Source organism: Cataglyphis hispanica, chromosome 3, assembly GCF_021464435.1.
Source record: "Cataglyphis hispanica isolate Lineage 1 chromosome 3, ULB_Chis1_1.0, whole genome shotgun sequence".
Classification (NCBI taxonomy): Eukaryota; Metazoa; Arthropoda; class Insecta; order Hymenoptera; family Formicidae; genus Cataglyphis; species Cataglyphis hispanica.
Window position 1 is genome coordinate 3,435,663 of NC_065956.1, and position 19,910 is coordinate 3,455,572.

The window sequence follows — 19,910 nt, forward strand, 5'->3', positions numbered from 1 at the left end:
ACCAGATCGAATCATTGATAGGAATGCTCGCGGAATCGTTCAATCTCTCTCTTTCGGTGCCGACTCGCGAATACGACATGCGTCGCCGTTATTCAATCGATTCGCATGTATTTTTAACAACGTTCAATGACACGGTTGGTTCTCTTACGCCGAAGCGGTTCGCCGAGCACGGCGAAGTCTTTAAGCACGCCGAAAACAAGAGCCGCGGAGAGAGAATGCAGGCACGAAGCGGACGACTTAATTGAGGCAGGTCACGCGACACTATAATGTTGCGACTGTATAATGTTGAGTCAGTTGCGGGAAAAAAAAGGTTCCTCCATTGGGTCTAGATAATTATCCGCAGCGGCCGCGTGGAATCTTGGCCACAATGAATATTCGATGACCGTGAACGCGCGGAGCGTCACGATCATTATTCATTTTATACGCGCGTAGTCGGGTAACGTAACGCGGCACCTTATATTATAACTCACGCCGTCGCGCGTACATATTTCGAATTGGTTCCGCAATACGAAAGCTACGTTTACCTTAATCCGTCGATTAATGTAGCGATACTGGAAAAAGTTTTGCGCGCGACAACGAGGGGCGAGAGGGGTAACTTAATCATGCGCTATGTCACGCGACACGATCGTGTCGTTTCGCCGGTCCGGAGAATTGTCATCGATTTCCGATAATTCGGCTCGATCGGATGGACGATAGGGCCCGGATGGAAACGTATCCGGTCTCATATCGTCGCTCGAATCACCTGGTCGCGGCGCCAGCATGAACCCCTCCTCGTTAGCCACGGCGGGCAAGCTAGTTAGTCGTGTCTCCGTTAGATACGCGTCGCAGACGGCCAGGCAGGCAGACGGTAGCAGCGGCTACATACACGTGTACATGAACGCGATGTACATTCGCATCCTCGAACCCCACGTGGCTACTACGCGGGTTGACCACGTATCGTGCCCGGAACGAGACAGAGACACGAGTCGCACGGTGCATTCGTGTACGGTTTCATGATGCGTCTGCACGCCGGGGTGAGAGACCACACATGACGCCTCTTAATTAACAAAGGTACCTGCAACAGCAGTATACCGAGAGAACACCGTTGAGAGATTCTTGCTCGGTCGACGGCCACGCTCGACGGTACCGAGCGTGAGGAAGGGCGTACACGAAGTATATACGGATGAGCGCGGCGAGATGCCACGAACGAAAGGAAGAGAGACGAATTAAAGAAGAGACAAGGGGTTCCTTGTTTCTCGCGTCACGTGCCTTGTTATTTTAGCCAGCGAGCCGAGTAAAGCACCACCCGTCATTGTTGCGTGGCCGCGGCAACATTGACCCAACGGTTTGTATATTTTTTTCCCTCTGATTTTCATGCGCGCGCGCGGAACCGTCGAATGATACGAATGAGAAAACGGCAAGATTCGAATCAACATGCAAAAATAACATTTTGAAATAACTCTTTCAATAAAGTCTTATCGAATAAGGTTAATGTTCGATCCGCCCTTCTCGAATGGTGCGAAAGGTGCGAAAAGACGATTATCCCTCCGGCGACTTTCTAAAGTCGGATTAGTTAGAAGTCGCGATCCAGGTGCAGAGCAAATATTTTGAATGGTTTTCGAGTGAGAGCAAGCCGACAATAAAACCCAAAAGTCGTATTGAATTAATGTTTCCACGTCCATCTATCGCCACGTGGTGAAGAGGTTCGTTTCCGGACGTTGCGGACGTACTATGTCGTCACAATAGTGAACGGCGCCTAGTCAGGTCGGGGTCACCATTGTATTCTAGACCGTTCACAGATCATGACCTCCGTATCCATATAATGCAAGTCAAGTTCCGCGCTTCTCGAGACTTTGTTGAACTGTGTCATGCCGACTAACGAGAGACATGACAATGAGTGGGTCGATACGACGATTTTTTTTATCGATCGATATCGCAAAGATCCATGCGTGGGAGATACGGTCCAATGCAGATGAAGATTGCTTGAAATCTAAAGAGAGGTTGATGGAGATCGGTGATCGCGATACTTTGCTCCGACGAGATCGGCGACGAGATGACATCGTGGGACGGATTAAAATATTCCGACTGATCCGGATCGGTCGATACATCTTAATCCCACGTATAGATGTAGAGGGAGATTGCTTATCGTATGTATTACTTTGCATGCGTGTGAAAGTAACACATGTGTACTGATAGGATTTTAGAATTACTGATAGAACAGCCCTACAGGATATTTCAAACACATAGCGATATCGCTTGCTTAATTTCAAGTTTGTCCCGACTTAATTGTGTATACGATGAAATTAATATTTTTTAAATTTCTCTCGCAAAATGTTCTCGAAATATAGGAAGACTAGGAAATACAATTTTTGCGAAAGAATAATCGAATATAACCCGAAGCGCGTAACACACGTATGACGGCCGCGTATGCGTCGACGGTGACTAAATGAATTAAAGCTCGCAAATGCGTGAGCGGTGAGGGTGAGAGTGGCGCAAAGAGTGGAAAATGGAGGGTGATGATGCGTATTACACGACTCGATTGCGGCCCGGCACGTCGCCGCTACGTTAAGGCGTGTAATTAAGCGAATAACGGAATCAGATACGACTGTTCGCATGTTACCACCCGCAGTGGCTTCTTGAGAGTGTATTGATAACAGCGAGGTCGAATCGCATACGTCATGCCGATATATTTCCACGATACCCTCTCACATGTATCTTTTTATAGTTTCGGGCTATTAAAACCTGAATGAAAATTTGCGCTCGATGTAACATTACAGCGGAGCGAGCATCGTTGCGGTTATATTGAATCGAATATGCAGCGTAACGATTCTACAACAAAAGTACATGAAAACGATCCGTTCTGTTTTGTTCAAAATGAAAGCGAGCGCGATGAAACAAGACCAAAATAAGATGAGTTTTATAACTGAATCTACGCATATGTGATATCTCAATAAAAAAAAAAAATGAAAATTAGTTGAACGGATTTAGTCTACTTTTTTCAAAAATTTTTATTTTGTATATAGCGTACAACCTACAATTATAGTAACATGTGAATTTATCATGTCTTTTACATAAAAGAAAATTTTTTTATATCCTTTACTATACATATATTCTGCTTAAATATATACTGGCATTGTGTAATATTAATTCCTGACGTAGACAGATTTTAAAATCGTTAATATTCCTTAAGCTTATTTCACAGATATTCTTGTTTCATTATTTATAATTTTATAATTAATTGAAGGTAATCATAAGAACCGTGTGCTATAATCTCATTAAAAAAAAGCAGTTTTATCGTGCGAGAATATCACGACTCCGAAGAACGTAATCCGATCGGTCGATATTTCACGATCGCCGTTCCCTCGCATATTCGCGAGGCACCGTTCGGTCCCCCTTCCCCTGGCTTCTCCACGTCAATATTCTCCCTGATTTCAACAATAATCGTACTTGCGCAACTCTGGGGCCTCCTCGGGCGGCCGGCACGGTGCGGCGGCCGCTCGTTTGATTTACGATAATTAAAGCTGACCTGACCTTTCGTCACAGCGAGAAGAACGCGCGATATTCCTTCTCGATCGTTCGGATGAGAGACTACGAGATATTAAAGAGACTCTTCCCCTTTTCGTATTTTCATCCTCATTCCCGATCGCCATTCATTTTATTTTTTTCTCTTTATCTCTCTTGTCTCAAGAACCGTTCTTTTCGAATCTTGCGAGACGAAACCGCCTCTCCTGGAATGAACCGAGTAATTGCACGAAGGGAGCGCGCGTACCAATTGACGTGTTCGCGGTTTTTGCATTTTTGGCCCCTGGCGATTTCGCGAGAGAGCAGATTTCCCGGCTCCCATCGCTCGCGCAGCCAGCCGCATTCTTGATCGGCGATTATATCGCCAACGATAATCGCGATTTACTTATGATACTTATCAGAGTGGGAGGGTTGACCGGCCGGCGAGGTGAGTAGCGGATCCCTTTCGAATCCGCGCGATGCATTCGCGCGAGGGATCCTATTATCCTCTCTTGACGTGTAAGCGCCGCGCTGTGATCGAGGATAACGAATCTGATCGTGAAAGCGATGATATAACGCCCGGCGATTTATAGCGCGATCATTTCGTGAGGTATGATTAGAAACACCGCGGCGATTGCCGGTACACGAATTCGTCATGGTTCGTGTAATTTATTACATCGCGCGATTAAGGAAGCTCATTTCGAAGCGACAGAACAAATTATTTTCAAAGATATCCCCCGAAGGCAGTTGGCCGAAACTGTTGACGAAGTTATTCTCTCGTTGGAGCTGTAAAAACATCGATCGCAGAATCAATTTTGCCGTTGCCTTTTTACCTCGCGGCTGCACGAATCATGCCTCTCTCACGCACAGTCGCGGCGCACACGCGCATCCGTGTAAGCTCCGGTGTAAATCACAAAGCAACTCGGAACGCGCACGAATTAACGATCAATTTCTCCGCATAATCCCACGTCGCGGAACATAAATTTTCGAGCGGGGCGCACGCGCGACGCTATCGGTTTCATAAATTTAATACTCGCGTACGGGGAGTGTGTGCGCTGGATGCGGAGAGCCTCTTCCATTCGGATGAAAGCCAGAATTTGGGCTTTGCCGGCGCGCGCACGCTCGAGGATATTGCGGTATGTGTATCGCCAGGCCCTTCTTCGTCTGCGAAGCCTCCGTGTCATAAAAAACTCTGCCGCGAGCCGAATACATCTTCCGGACGTGAAATTCGCGGACCGTGCGTCGCGTTGAGTCGAGTCGCGCTGAGATAACGAGCGCGGCTGAAAAATTGCACCTCGCCACCGGTGCGGGCGCTCTCTCGCGAATGCAATGGTGCAACGATGAAAACCGGGTGCGCTGCGACGGCTACCGCATGTGCGGCCAAAACGTGAGAACGCAGAGTCATTGGAGCGGCACGTCCTCTCCGCGGGCGACCCGTTAATTATTAACGCGGCTAATATTTTTCTCGCCGCGCGCGCCGGCAACGCCGGACCGCCGCTCAAGACGGCGAAATTATGACGCGATAAATCGTCAAGGTAATTATTCACGCACGTGTGAGTGTGTGTGCGTGCATGCGTGCGTGCATGCTTGTAATATGTCGCGCTATCTCTCTCTCTCTCTCTCTCTCTCTCTCTCTCTCTTGGCAAGTTGCACGTAGGAGAATGGTTGTGCGAGCGAGCGGCGCTAGGCGCCGTTTGTTCGCCGCTTTGCCCAATGATGATTACGCCTTAGATAGGGTAGAATCGAGTAGAAGAAAAGACTGATCGCGCCGCGTCGATTCGTTCAACGCTTCGACAGACGCGATAGGCGCCGTGTAACTCTCGCTGAAATTATTACGAGGTCAGAGGCCGTAATTGTATATTTATCAGCGAGCTAAAAGTATTAAGGCTTGTTTTTCGCATAACGATGATAGTAGCGAGTGCGGCAATTATCTGCGAGTTACACGCGATGACTTGGAGAATAGATTGCAATCTTTTTCATATGCTTGATAGGTGCAGCCAGTCGTGCCTATGCTATTATGCGGAGTGTTTCGGACGGCAATCGTGCTTCATTAAACTTTATCTAATCATACACAATGAAGTCTTCGATATGCGACGAGTAAATGTATAGCCTTCACGCACAGCATTTTTAACCGCGTTGTTGTAACTATATCCGCATTGTTTCTCGACGTGTGTCGGTTGAAGATAATTATTACTTATCCGAGAGACGTGCGTGAGAAATGGAAAGCACATTTCGCGAGCATATATATATATATGTATACCGACGCGTATACCTATACATATGTACATATATGTGAGATATGATTTCTCGCGCGCGATGCTGACTGTGCGAAGAATATATCCTCGCTCGTTGTAGCTTCCATCGGGTGAGGATGCGCGCCAGAATGGGAATTATTTATCTACCCCGGTGCACACAGCGAGAAAAATGGCCAAAGGAAGACGACGTGTGTGTACGCCGTGTACGCGCATTATGTTGCGATTTCTATTGTACGGCACGTACCCAGGGGAATGGAAAACGAATGTTTTCAAGCCGGCGCCGTTTGTTCCTGTCGATGTGTGCGCGCGTGGGCAAACGCGCCTTTCGTGCGGGATAATAAGGATGAGAGTCAAGCGCGTGTATAACCAAGATTATATAGTTAGATGTTGGAGGAGAAGACGGTTAGCGAGTCATAATTGTATCCTCATTTCGCGCCGTTAAATCATATACATCCGTTTTTCGTTTATCAGGGAAAGAGCAGTTGCACGCTACACGCGAACTAAGGAAGGTAACTCGCGGTTACCTTCGGTGGAGATTTTGGACAATGCGCGAAAGAGATGTGTTGACGAAAGAACGCGAAAAATAGATTACTGTGTTTGTTTTACGACGTCGCGCGCGCGATACTTTTGTCCCCGGTTAACAGAGATTGATTATCGCGCTCGCCCTTTTTACATTAACGCAGAAGGCAAATATGTGCGTCGCGGTAAATACAATCCATCGTTAACGTGAACGACGATGACGAGGATATGTCAGAAGCGCTAATTAGTCAACCGCGGTGTCCCTTCATGAGAGGAGAAGATTGAAGAAAGAAGAGCGTAACATTGGGGGTTACCACCACCGTGTACACTATAGTCCAGGAGGTCGTTCTCAAAAGTAGCTCCGGGGTAGAGAGCATAATCCATCATCGAAAACGGGCTGGTGTAATGTAACCGGCCGGTTATGCCGACGACTAATCAGTCAGTCTGCCTCGCCGTATAATTAGCAGTCTCTCTCGATCTCGTTCCCGCGGCGGTTATTCCCGCGCGTATTCGTAACGCTTGCTCGTATACATATATCTCTAGCCGCAACGCTCGACTTTCCTTCCTCGTTGTAGCCCGCAAAAGGTAGACGTCTCTTTTCATTTTCCTCTCGCGATCGTTAGCGAAACACCTAAATCACGGTGTGTATTATATCTCGCTTCGGTGTATTGCCATCCCAGAATGTTGACAAATGATATTTTCAAGTGGCTTGTTCTAATTGTTGCAAATATATATTATATATACATACGTTATTTACCGAAACGCATTTATACGACCCTTTCTCGCGGATTTATTATTAAGAGTGCGGTTTGAAATATTTTCATTGTTTCGTGTAATTCTTTCTTCTTTCTTTTCCCTTCCTCTCCTCCTCCTCCTCCTCCTTTCTCTACCGATCGTAAAACAAAAAAATATGTAAATGTCTCGAGTCTGAAAGCAGATGAAACAAATTAACGCGATCAATGATCGTTCATCAACGACATAACGTAATTTACAGCCTAGCAGTAATTTCTCTTGTGCATTTTTCCGACGCTTGCGTTCGACAGAACTCGCGTAAAGTAGTACTCGGACATTGCGTTTGGTGCGAGTACCTCGAGCGAGAATACTTCAGCCGCGTGGTTCTTGGTATCCATGGGAATAGGAGATCATTATAGGCTCTCGGCATGAGTTAAATGGCAAACTTAACGATCTTCTACGCGGGATGGATCTCTTCCTCAAGGTAGCCTGAAGTTTTACGAGGGAGCGACGCGACGGACCTTTCTATATATGTATGTATATAAAATCGAAATTATATATATATATAAAATATAATTTTGATTTATGTGCGGAGCTTTTTTACTTACCTTCGCCGGATGTGAAGGGACGAACCACTGCTGGTAGGAGCACGCAGAACAAAAGGAACAGCGAGCAAGATTTCGGCCTCATCGCGTTTAAGGGATTGACCGCGGTACGATCATTCGTTCATCTCTCGTGGAAAGAAACGATCGGAATCACACACTTAAATGCCGTCACTCGGCGCCACTCGACACAACACTAGTCACTCGTTGGCCTGATACGAGCCCGTACCTGCAACACAAACAAGAAACAACGGTTGATTAATATAGCAATTTCAACACATCTGGTTTTCTCGTTAACACGAGAAAAAATAATTTTCTGCGAACGCGAAATATAATCGTGCGCGCCATAAATCTTGGACATAAAGAGCATAAGTAAAATATATATACGCGACTTTTAGCAATTTCGAGAAACACGATAAAGCAACCTACTTCGCTTCTACTACATAACTCAGGGAAGGTATATTCTTTGCGCGGAATGAAAATTCCATCTCGCACGCAACGGGGCGAAGAAGTATCGAGGTGAAATGGATTTAACGTCGGTCGGGTCGCCGCGACGTTGTTTCTACCGGAAAGCGTAAGAGACGGTTAGAGGAAAGTCGAGAGTGCCACTTACGACGTGGCTGGCAGCCCTTGGCATTTAAATATTCCAACGGCGGCAGACACTTTCCCGCACGCGAAATTTCCTCGCGGCGCCTTTATTTCCAGTCGTTGCTACCGTGAAAGGAACGTAAGGAAAGCCAAGGGGAGAGGGCGTAATTTCCCCTTATGTTTCGATAGCTCCCTCGAATGCGAGACTGCTGCTGTTTCTACCACGAGCAGGCTTTCCGATCGATAACCGTCGGAATTAATTATTAAGCATGATTCGTCTATTGGAAATATATTATTTAAAGATAAACTCTATGAAATCTCTTTACGCCAAGTTGATTCATGTCTGGCTTTAAATGCAATGTTTTAAATTTTGGATTCAAAGATCTGTGTATATATATATTGATAATCTCAAGAGATATATTTTCCGAGTATTTTCAATAGACGAATTTATACATATATGAGTCAACTTCGCATAAAGAGATTTCATGGAGTTTAAATAATATATTGCCTGCGAAACGCATCGCTTTGCAATAAGATTTTAGTAACATATACATATTTTATCGCGCGTATTAATCTGCACATATACTTAAAATTACATCACTTATTCGTAGGGCATTACACCTCGAATGTTACGTGAGAATTACCCTCGCTTATCGATCGATACTTTAAACTCCCAGCGAGATGCTTAAAATCCACGCGATGTGTGCATATCATGCAACAAAATTCGCGCAGAAACTTACCAAAGCGAGCATATATCTGGCGTGCGTATATGCAAAGCTTGTTAGTACCAAGCTGTTATACGATCCTACGAGTCGGTTAGTTGAAACGCAACTAAGGGATCGTTTATCAATGTCGTTCGTCAAGGTCTTTCGAGCTAGATGCTCGATTATATCCGCAAGCGCTATTGTACAGCAGCTTTCTCGTGAGCAAACGCGTAATGGAATAAGGTGAAATTTAGCGTGCTGTGAAAAAAGAAGTCGCCTTTTTAAGTTTCGTGTTCACGATACGAGTTTTTGTTCCCCGGATATATAATCACGATAACATAATTTAGTCGCCATTTAAAACGATACATGCGAAATAATCAATTTGATCGGATTATAATATTATTTTTAATACCGTACGACGATATTTGTATATTAATTCAATGTGATAACTTTTTCATGTAAAAATATGTGTAATTTTATGTAACGAAGATTGAAACAAATTTTTTAAAAATGCAAACATTTTTGTCTGAATTTTGAAGTCCGGATGTCTGATGAAATGTCAGACAATTTATCTTAATCATCAGAGTCATTTTTCTGAAAGTTCAGAAGAGCATGTCTAAAAATTCAATAGCGTTTCTGTCTGAAAATTCAGACAATATGTCTGCAAAAAAGCTGCAGACATTTTGTGTAAAGTTTTTTTTTTATAGTGAATTCTTAACGCGAGCGAATAGTTATCTTTTATTCCGGCGGGATTGAATCTCTTCAATATCGCTTTTCATGTTTTCGATCAACAAGAGCTTTCGAAAAATCGATGACACTAGTATACACATGGCTGCGAGCGATGTACATACACGGGTACGCAGGCCGAAAATGCTCTCGAAGATTCATGACGCGGAATAATCGATGCAACGACGACCCGTGCAATATGTGCATTATGACCGCGTATATCGTTGGGCTATACACAGATTTCTCATCTCGAGTTTGTCCTAATCCTGCGGGATGAGAATTCAATTTATATAAACGTGTTCGGTATTATCCATTCAAAGGAGTTTAAAACACTCGACAGCGTTGCGCCCCATGCGTGACTGCCACATGGCATTTTACACTGCAGTTGGCACGAATGTGCTCTTGTCCTGGGCTCCATTTGCTTGGAAAAGCCGACCGGAGAAAAGCCCGGCAATTCTTTCTTCCTTTTGTCGAACGTGCCTAGAGGTAAACCGCGGCGTCTTCTCTCTGGTGCAATATCGTCGCAACGTCGGCGTTTGCGACTAAAGCGAGCGAAGATGATACTCTTTTTCGTAACAACTAGAAAGCGAGCGCGATACAAGAGCGGCTTAAATGATGCATCTTGAATATCGTATGACAACAGGTAGGACGACTACCAAACTGGACCTAGTCAAAAGGATACAGCTACCGGTTCTCGATGCGGTCGCCTTTCAGAGGAGGGTCAAGAAATGTACGCGTATAATATACGATCACACTTTCGAGGAATCGACGTTATGTTGTGGAAAAAATCGAATGGCATGAATAAAAATGCGATTATGTATATAAATTTCAGTTGGAAGAGTCAAGCGTTTTCAATAGTTTAATATTCAACGGCGAGAGATAAATGACGATAATCCTATCGGATTAGAAATGTCAGATATAAATTTCAACGTCTTAATTCCTGATAATTGAATAAACAGATTCTTATTCAGTTATAATCGTCCTAATGTATTAGAATATGTTTGTACATGGATCTTAGTTTTTATATTTTTTTTTTTTTTGCATGGAGATGTAAATGATAGAAATAATTCTTTTCATTAATCGCTATCGGCCGTATTCCGCAAAAATATGCAACGCATCGATGCGTATCGCTTGTATTGCAAAGTGATATCCGCAGAATATCACGAATGTAGGAAACTAATTCGCGAAAACCACGCAAACATTCCTCAAGGATGTACCGACAACCGCAAGGATTCTCTCGGAACACATATCGCACCACGAAATCGTCCAGAACTTCTCTCACCGAAGGCCGACTGTTCCTCCTTCGTTTCTCTTCATTTTGCATCCGTCCATCTCTCTCTCTCTCTCTCTCATTCTTGCTCGCTCCTCCGTAACGTAATCCGAGAAGATTACGGAGCGAAATAAACATGTCAACCTCCCCCGCGGCGCAACGGCCGCGGGGATGTGGGTTCGCGCAGCATCTTTATAGACCGCACGTAGAGGATATCGCCTTTCTTTTCCCTGCCAGCTGTCTCTTTTGCTCGTGCTTATATACATCGTCTTCTCCCTCTCCCTTTTTCCCTCTTCCTCTCGACGTTCACGGCGTAGATTCCTCCAGATACCGGTCCTTCTTCCCTCGCTGGCTGTTATTTAGCCAATGGGCAGATGCGTCTAGTCACACAAACTCGATCGGGTCGCGCGCCTTATCCGCGCACAAGATCTGAATCCTCCTCAATCAAGGATAGATTATCGCGCTTTTTTATTTTCATCAAATCGATCTTATCGTGTCGTATAGGTTTTTTTCTTCTCTCATATAGATATACAAGGTATCGTTTTTGTCTGAGAGAAAAAAGAGAAGCGAGTCGAGAGCGAGGTGCGACTTAACGGGAGTGGAAACTTGCGACTTCGTGGGACGTATACAAATTCGTGACTACCTGCGGCAAAGGGATTCCATTTATGCGCTTCTTTGAGGCGCACTGTGTTTCAGCGGTTTTGAAAGCAATTGTATTGTTAGAAGAGAGATATTTGCAGGTGTTCAAAGATGTGCTGATGTGGTTATCGATTTCTAGCGGTTATTAATGGTCTGTAACGGGATGAATCTTATTGCTTGCGGTTTGTAGGAATAACTCATTGCTTCTTTTTTGCGGTTTCGATATTTCACTAACATAGTCACTGACCTCTCCATTTTTGCGATACTCTATCGGATCACGTATAAGAAAGATTGTTTCTCCGCGCTTATTACACGGGGATTTCAATCGTAATTCACATCGAGACCTTTTAAGCAAGAGATCGCGGTGCGCAACACAAGTTATCTGTTCGTGAGTATCAAGGATATTTATCTCGCGCTCTCAACGTCGCTCAGCCCCGCGTATATTCTAGTAAAACTTTGGCGCGGCGCGTGCTTCGGCTTCCAACGTAAAGTAAATGTAATAACTCGGGAGATCAAAGGGCCTCGCGGGAGGGCTTTAAAAGAGTGCAATCCGTAAAATCAAGCGTCGTGGTATTCATGAACTCTTGCGATTACTTTGCGCGCGAGCGAGATCGAGCGCGGGAGAAGTAACGGTGTCACGACTCCGGGAATCCACAAAAGGATCTTTGGCAACTTTCAACACGGAACGGATCAAAGGATCCCGACCGCGGCTAAAGAGTTTCCCGATCTACCCTTGGCAGTCCGCTTGGTACTCCTTTCAAGGGCATTTCGAAAATCGGGCATCGCCACGACGAAGGGAGGGGGCGGGAGGAGGGAAAACTCTGCTCTGTCGTCGCGCCGCGTCAGCTCTGCTCGCTCGACCAAATACCGAAATACACCCTTCCCTTTGCTCTTTGATCGTTTCATCGCCCGCGCACAGAGCGTTACAGCTGCGTAACATGGCTATACGGCTCTTTGGCGCGTACTCATCTCGCAAACAGGAACGCCGAGAAGGATAGAACGGGCTGAAAATACATATATCGTGGAGACGTGGATCGTGCCCGCGTACGTCGACGATAGGCAACGCAAGTTTCCCCGGACTTTCGATGAAGGATCAAACGTCGCTTTTCCGCGCCTGGCTTTTGGTCGACGAGGCAAACACCGTGCCTGCAAGTTATTTGACGTTTTTGCATGAATATAAAGTACAATGTGCGACTATGAACGCCTCAGGCGAGATATCCTTCAGTATCGCGCTGGAGTTATGCGCACAATATATATGACAAAAGCCGCTATACGAGAAAACGAGGACGCAACTCTCCTCGGCCATACGTATCAGCGGACGTAAACGAGAAGGATGTTCCTTTCGCGGCTTTCGCCTGCGCCAAGATTTTTTTCAGGCGTTATCGGGTATTACGACGTGTAAAGAATGATAGGAGGCTTCCTGATCTCTGTAAAATTCTTCGATTTTATTCGCATCGATAAGAAATCTTACGTGTAGTAAAAGTTAGAAACGGCGCCATGTTGTTTACGACAGATGTTGCGTGCTTTACGCATTGCGCGTGATTTTTTTGACGATTTCCATGTAATTTTTATTGTAAAATAACTAATAGAAACTCAATGCCTTTGTATAAAAATTCTGAGTTACGTGAAATGTCATATATGATATAACTGTCATTAAAAATCATTTTTATTTCAACATTTTGTTCATGTCGTTTTATCGCACTATTATATTCGAGATATATATATATATATATATATATATATATATATATATATATATATAAAAGTATTTCACGCAGATTTAATTTGAATGAAACGAAATGGCTTCTTTATCATCTTCATCTCGTGTATGCTTTCCGCTCATACATTAGTTCTTTAAGGAACATCGCTCGACAAACCGTTATTGATCAATCAAATAATCTTAGAGTGCGTAACATCTGCCGTTCAATCAGCATCTTCATCAAATTTCGCGATTTGTATCGGTCGTGTTCCTCGATCAGATTAAGCCACATCGAGCCAGTGGACCCTTAAAGATCGATCGTGCGATCGATCGGCCGGCGCGGTCTCGAAGACACGATCGCGTTTCGCCACCGCAGAAATTCGTCGACGCGTGAATATATTTTTCGCAAAGGGACACCGGGCCCTCTGATTCCTTTTGTGCGCCCCTTCGAGGCAGGTAGGCGCGCTTCGTGTTCTCACGGAGGCCCCGAATGAATCGGCCGCCGCAGATGGGCCCTTCCTGCGCGTGCCAGGTGGGCCCCTCTCGATGACGTGGTTCTCTTCTCGAGCCGATGCAACAAACGCTGTTTCCTATGAGCTGATCGAGACCTCGATACATCATGCCGTTCGGCGTGGCGGCCCAGGCCTGCTTCATTGATCATGACGATACGATAACGAAGAACGAGGCCGAAACCGTACCGAGTTTTTAATGGTCGAAGCACGGAAAGCATGGGGTATCATGGGATCGACGGTGCTTATGGGCAGTCATTGGTTGCTGACCGGCTCATGCACTCGTAGCACGTACGCAGGGAGTTTCCTGTCTTCCTGAACGGAGCGTCCGCGCGACAAACTGCTCGACCGGGCACGTATAGCGTATCATCGTACGTACAGGCGCGAACGGAAGTCGGGAAAAGGCGCGCGCCGGGGGTGAGAAAGATTCGACGAAGACGCCGGCGGCGGCGACGTAAAATGATAGACGTCGGCCCCGACACGAACGTGACCAATGCGCACGAATGTGTACCCTTCCGCGAATAATATCGCGTGTGAATGGGGTATTAACGTGTACGCCGAGAGTATGATCGGGCCGACCGCTGGCCTTTACACAGATCCCGTGGAGATTCGAGAGTGTAGGTTTCGCGTAATAGTTTCACTCCACAATATCCCGACATGATATTTTTATTCATGTGATGGAGGGAGTGGGAGGGGAGAATTTCAGCGAACGCATTACGATGCGCGCGATGAAGCTGAAATTGCACGTTCGGAGGAAACAAGGAAAGCGGGAATGAGCTTTTTTATGAATTGCTATCGAAAATGCATCAATCGATGTTTCAAGTCATCGTTAAAAAATTGTAAAAAATTGTATTTCACTATTATTTAATTCACTACTAAAATTGAAAAGCAGATAAAATGCAACTAGTATTTTTACATATCTCATGCATAAAACGTTCATGCTATTTCATATATGGCGTTTATTTCTCATTAAGATTTATCGAGTTTTTTTTCTGTGAAAAAAAAAAGTATCTTAATAATTTAAATTCGTTGTGTCTTCGTATACAATATATATTGTGTACATGGATATGGAAATGAGTCGCCAAAAGCATCTCTTGTAAAAAACGCAAACTTGTTTCATTTGTAATTATTTTTTGTTACACGAGAAAGAGCGGAAGTTGAAAGCGCGGCGATAATACGGAACCGGCGCGGGGATGGAGAAGGCAATGTTGTTGGTTGAGAGGCAAACACTGTCGGTGACGGCAATATTCAAAGAAGCGCGCGTGTCACGCTCAGTGTATTTACAGAAAGCGACGAACGCGGTAAAAGCAGAAATAATAAAGGGACCCATTGGCATAAGGCGCCTCGCTCCGCTTCATTATTTTTGAGGGCCTTTTTCTGCGCGATACACGAGTTGTAGCGATCATTATGCGAGCGGGCCAGTCGTTAATAACGTCTCCGACGAAGTCAAATAAGGTCCCTCCTCCTTTCAATCGCCAAGTACCACCAACGTGGTCGGTCGAAATGTTTAGTCAACGGCCGGATGATCTGTTCTTGTAATCGTTTTGAGACTGCGCCGCTATCGCGTTCTAAAGTTATTTATAACGATGCAATCATATACGTCGCCGATTTATTCAAAATTGCATTTATCGATCCAGAGATTCAGCTTTGGTCGCGTATAAATTTTCGCGATAGGATAATAATCGCGAGAAGCTTTCTGTCATATATTTAATACTTTTTTTTTTCGCGTTTATTATCGCAAAATTTATGATCGTGTAATTATTAACATTTTACTGTGAATGATACGCGAAATTGTTTCAACGAGCATGACACGCGCGAAGTGGAACAAAGCGGTAATTATTAATGTACGGTGCCATTAATATGATTAATACATTCTACCGTCGCGGTTTAAAGAGATAGCGCGATATTATTAATTAACGACGCTTACTCAGTGAACGAGTGCGCTTGTGTTGTATCGAGCGTTTTCCATTCCGAGAGATTTATTCATGCCACGAAGACGCGATCTTTACGAGCGATTGTGAGGTCGTGAGTGTCACGACTAACGATTCGCAGCCAATAAATGCCGTAAATAGTTGGAAGCATAATGTTACCGATTTGTTGGGGATAATGCCGTGCTTACAGCGCCGTTTTCCTCGTTATAAGCACGCAAACGGATTGTGATAACATCATTTCTACCAGGATACCGTCGAAAAGGCCGTGATTGAATCGATCGTTGTACAAATCACCATCAACGATCTAGCCAATGTAGCAACGTGGTAATAGCGATGTATTATTGAGAATCGCGTGTAATCTCTAGATCTTCGAAAAACTTCCCTCCCATGCACACATTTCGCGTATTTACGAGTGGATACGGGATAGGTAGCGGCAATAGAACGAAATTTTAAAGCGTGGGTAAAGGATGCAGGCATATATGCGACGTAAATCGCCGACAACTTACTGCCGCCATTAAGTCGTATCGAAGAACGTGCTCCTGTACACGTAATCCTAGTAAGTGCCCCCGAGTACTTGTAAATCTTTATTCGATCGTGCATACGGGAGGATACTTTATGATTACGCATACTCTCTCTCTCTCTCTTCGCGCGCAGTCTCTGTAGATTTACCGATCACCCGAGAGCCATTTATCGTGTTCGACAGTATTTTATTTACGCGTGCAGTTTATTTCGTACATATTTCAATTTAGTAAGACTGAGAGAAAAAGTGGATTTAAGATAATTAGAAAATATTTTAAAACTTTTCGCACATTTTGTTTTTCGACAGTTTTACATTGACGGCGTAAAGGAGGTGTATAAACATAGCTCCGGTGAAGCAACAAGTAATAACGTGTATCTCGAATTAATGCCGCTCGTATAATTTTTCCAGCGACTTCATTCATTTGATGCGCAGACCTGTAATATCAGCGTACTTTAACGTATCAGAGGAGCAGCGAGGGGCCGAAGATTATAGTCGTTTCGCGCAAATCCGGTAGTTGATATCGGAAAACGAGTCGTAACAACCGGTATTTTGGAAGAATGCCGAACACACAGAGGGAAGAAAGCTTGGATCGACGAGCACGAGTTTATGACATGCCGCGAGTTTTTAATAGGCTCCCGGAGACTTTTGGACTGTGTGTGGATGCGGCCCAGCGGGAATGCAGGGGTTAAAATGCTAACGTTCATCTTTCCATTTGGTCCCTAGTGGGCTTTTGAAAATGTGCAGTCACCGAAATAAATCGGAAATATTCGTAATCGCTCGAGAGGATATATAATGAATTATCTCGATTAGTCGTCTGAAATGTCACAAGAGACTGCCAGCGTTTAAGCATTTAAATCAAACACATTTAAAGGAAACGTTAAAAAAAAAACAGTTATGCTTAAAAATATACTAGGTTTAATATTTTTCAAAGAAATTTTTTTTTTATATTAACTTTTTAATTGAGTTGATGTTGAAATCGCGACAAAATATCGTAATACATAGTGATCAAAGTTTATTATTTTACTTCGTATTTTTTTTTTTATAAAATTATTTATGATATAATTCTCATGAGATATCTGCGTTTTATGTTATTCTGCGCACGATTTGACTAAAAACACTATTTTACATATGCTATCGGGACACATTTCCTCGGTTGACGCCAAGGAAATGTGTCTCGAAACAAGAAAAATTCGCTACACGACGCATTACGTAACTAATGTCGGATATCACTTACTCGTGCAGCCAATCAGCGAAGCGTGATTATCCATAAACCGGCTGGCACTTTAACCCCACTGTACACTGACACTGGCGTTATCATCGTTGCAAGTTCGTTACACCGTGCGTCGTAACGTCATTCTTCACTCCCGCGACTATCGAATATATGTATTTGTTCGCCAATTCAGGGATGAACTATTTCACATCGATCTCTTTCGCAAATCCTTCGTAATCGTGATCCTGGCAATGCGCTAACAAAGAACACACTAAATTTCCTCCGTCGTGAGGAAAGCTATTCACGTCGTTCAAAAATCATAGTTAGAGGTCCGTATGTCAAAAATCTCTTTTCCCTCCACAGATACGAACTGTGAGAAACGTCGTTTTCACCCCTCGTGTATGTTTCACGAGCGGGTACGTGCACGCGCACGTCCCAATATATACGAGGGTACGCGTCTCGGGATTAGCCGTTAAGAGCGGATAAACACCGGGAGCCCCAGCACGCGCGGCTCATGTCGGCCAACTGACTCGTAGCGCGGAGAACTCGGGGCCCTTCGCCTCTTGGGCGCCGGTGCTGGGCGAACGTGGTGGTGATGGTGGTGGAGATCGCTGACGACGGTGGTGGAGGTATCGCGGACGGTCGTGGCAATAGTAGTAGTGGTGGTGGGTGATGGTGATGGTGGTGGTAGTGCCGGCGGTAGTAGTAGCGGCGCGGAGGCGATGCCGTCATGGTGTAGGTATCGACGGAGGCGGAGAGGCAGCTAAGAGGAAAGGAGCGCTCTGGTGGGAGCGTGGATGCTGTTCTGCAGTTCTGTTGCTGCACACGCGGATGCCGCAGAGTGCTGTCCGAACTGCCGCACGAGACGGTGGTGTATACCTCTGTGTGCAGAGAGATGGCCGCAGACTTTGTTAAATATTCATCCCATCCGGTTGTCGCGGATGGCACTTCGCCATACCCTCGTAGTAGGAATGTTTGTCCAAGCTGCTTGTTTCCTCGATTACTCGAGGGACACCGCGGCCGAATTTTGGAGCATTTGATTTGGTTACGCATGTTAGAAATGTATGACGAGACCGCGAGTAATTAGTTCCGACAGGGAATATGCAGAATTTTGGGCATTAAATCTGTGAACGATATTTTGTGAATAAATTAAATTAACAATAGCGCGAAACTCATATATCAAGCGAGAAGAAACATCGCTAACTTGATTGCTACATAGCTTCTATTTAAAATGAGAGGAAGGTTCGAAGGAAAAGGCAAAATCTGGGAAACCGGAGAGCTATCCTTCTTGCTTTGACAGCGGGACTCAGGCATAGAATCCGCATTTTGGCCGGTGCATGAATTTGCTTTCTCACCAAATAAATACGCCGGCCATTTATTTACAATGATCCTTTTACTCGTCTCGGTTCTTTTTTCCCGTTCGTCTTTTTTCCGCTCATCAGCGCGATGTGGCAATGTACTTGTATCGCAACGTTCGATAAATAAATATTGACTGTCGAGATGGGCACCGCAAACAACTCCATTATTAACACACAAATTCAACCTCGTCACGGTACTGTATATACGTGTACTCGTGAAATCTGATACAAGCGCGTTTTAGTTTGATCTTGATCAATCTGATAGTCCCAATTCGTCGCGTCTAATTCGACATTGTCATTTGAATCAATTTATGTCTACTGCTGGATTCGGCATTACTGTAGAATAATTTAATAATATTCATTTTCATGCGTTTCCTCGATCCAATTTCGTCCCTTCTTCTTTAACCGCCGATCAATTCGTCGAAAAGATAGAAAGATAATATCGTGGTCGTGCAAGGGAAGGAAGGAGAGAGAAAGCGAGAGAGAGAATAGCTAACTAGTGAGAGACTTCCGGCAAGTAAATTCATGTAAATTTGTGAGATTGTAATCAAATAATCCTCGATATCCAACCTCGCGGTGTGTCTCGTTAACGGACGTGTTACAAAGACAAACATACAAGTTTCATCGATAACTCGATATCGCTTTTGCCCTCTCCCTTTTTCTACCCCAGGTAAAAGAAAACATGCAAAGGGATGGGTTCCCCGGAAAGATGAGTTCTGCGAAAATATATTTCTGTGAAGATTATTCTCTTTTTCATTTTAAATATTTTCATTAGCGAGCGATAAATATTAGAGACATTTTGATTTGAGCTCGTCTAATCGTCTATCGATATTTTATTAGATTAGAATTTTTCTTACACTGTATTTATTTTCATTTTATGAATGTATTATTTTCTCATATGATTTATGTCGGACATAAATAAAGAAATTTGTCGAATATAAATAAAGAAAATACTGGATTTCCTTTTTATTTACATTCAATGTACGAGAGATATTTTAAACTAGAGAGAAAAAGAAAGTAAGAAAAAGAGAGAGAGAGAGAGAGAGAGAAGAATTAATATTAAAAATATGTGGATCATGAGAATATTAATGCATGTGATAAGCGCGCGTTGTGACAATTATAATAAGTAAATACATATCTCGTGCGATATCGCTATTAAATTTATTTG

General features: G+C 44.2%; 1 protein-coding gene and 1 long non-coding RNA gene across 4 annotated transcripts in view; one reads left to right on the forward strand and one right to left on the reverse strand.

The window, feature by feature from the left end:
* LOC126848371 (netrin receptor UNC5C-like) overlaps nt 1–17,900 on the reverse strand; it is a 30,777-nt gene extending 12,877 nt beyond the window's left edge. For all 3 annotated transcript variants that reach the window (XM_050589216.1, XM_050589217.1, XM_050589215.1), the window contains exons 1-2: nt 17,409–17,900; nt 7,595–7,817 (exon numbers count right to left, since the gene is read on the reverse strand). In XM_050589216.1, the coding sequence (XP_050445173.1) occupies nt 7,595–7,676 (82 nt within the window). In that variant the 5' untranslated portion in view covers nt 7,677–7,817; nt 17,409–17,900. The remainder of the gene's footprint in view (nt 1–7,594; nt 7,818–17,408) is intronic.
* The window catches only part of LOC126848419 (uncharacterized), a 216,526-nt gene that overhangs the window by 110,494 nt on the left and 86,122 nt on the right, over nt 1–19,910 (forward strand). The gene's annotated exons all lie outside the window — the stretch shown is intronic.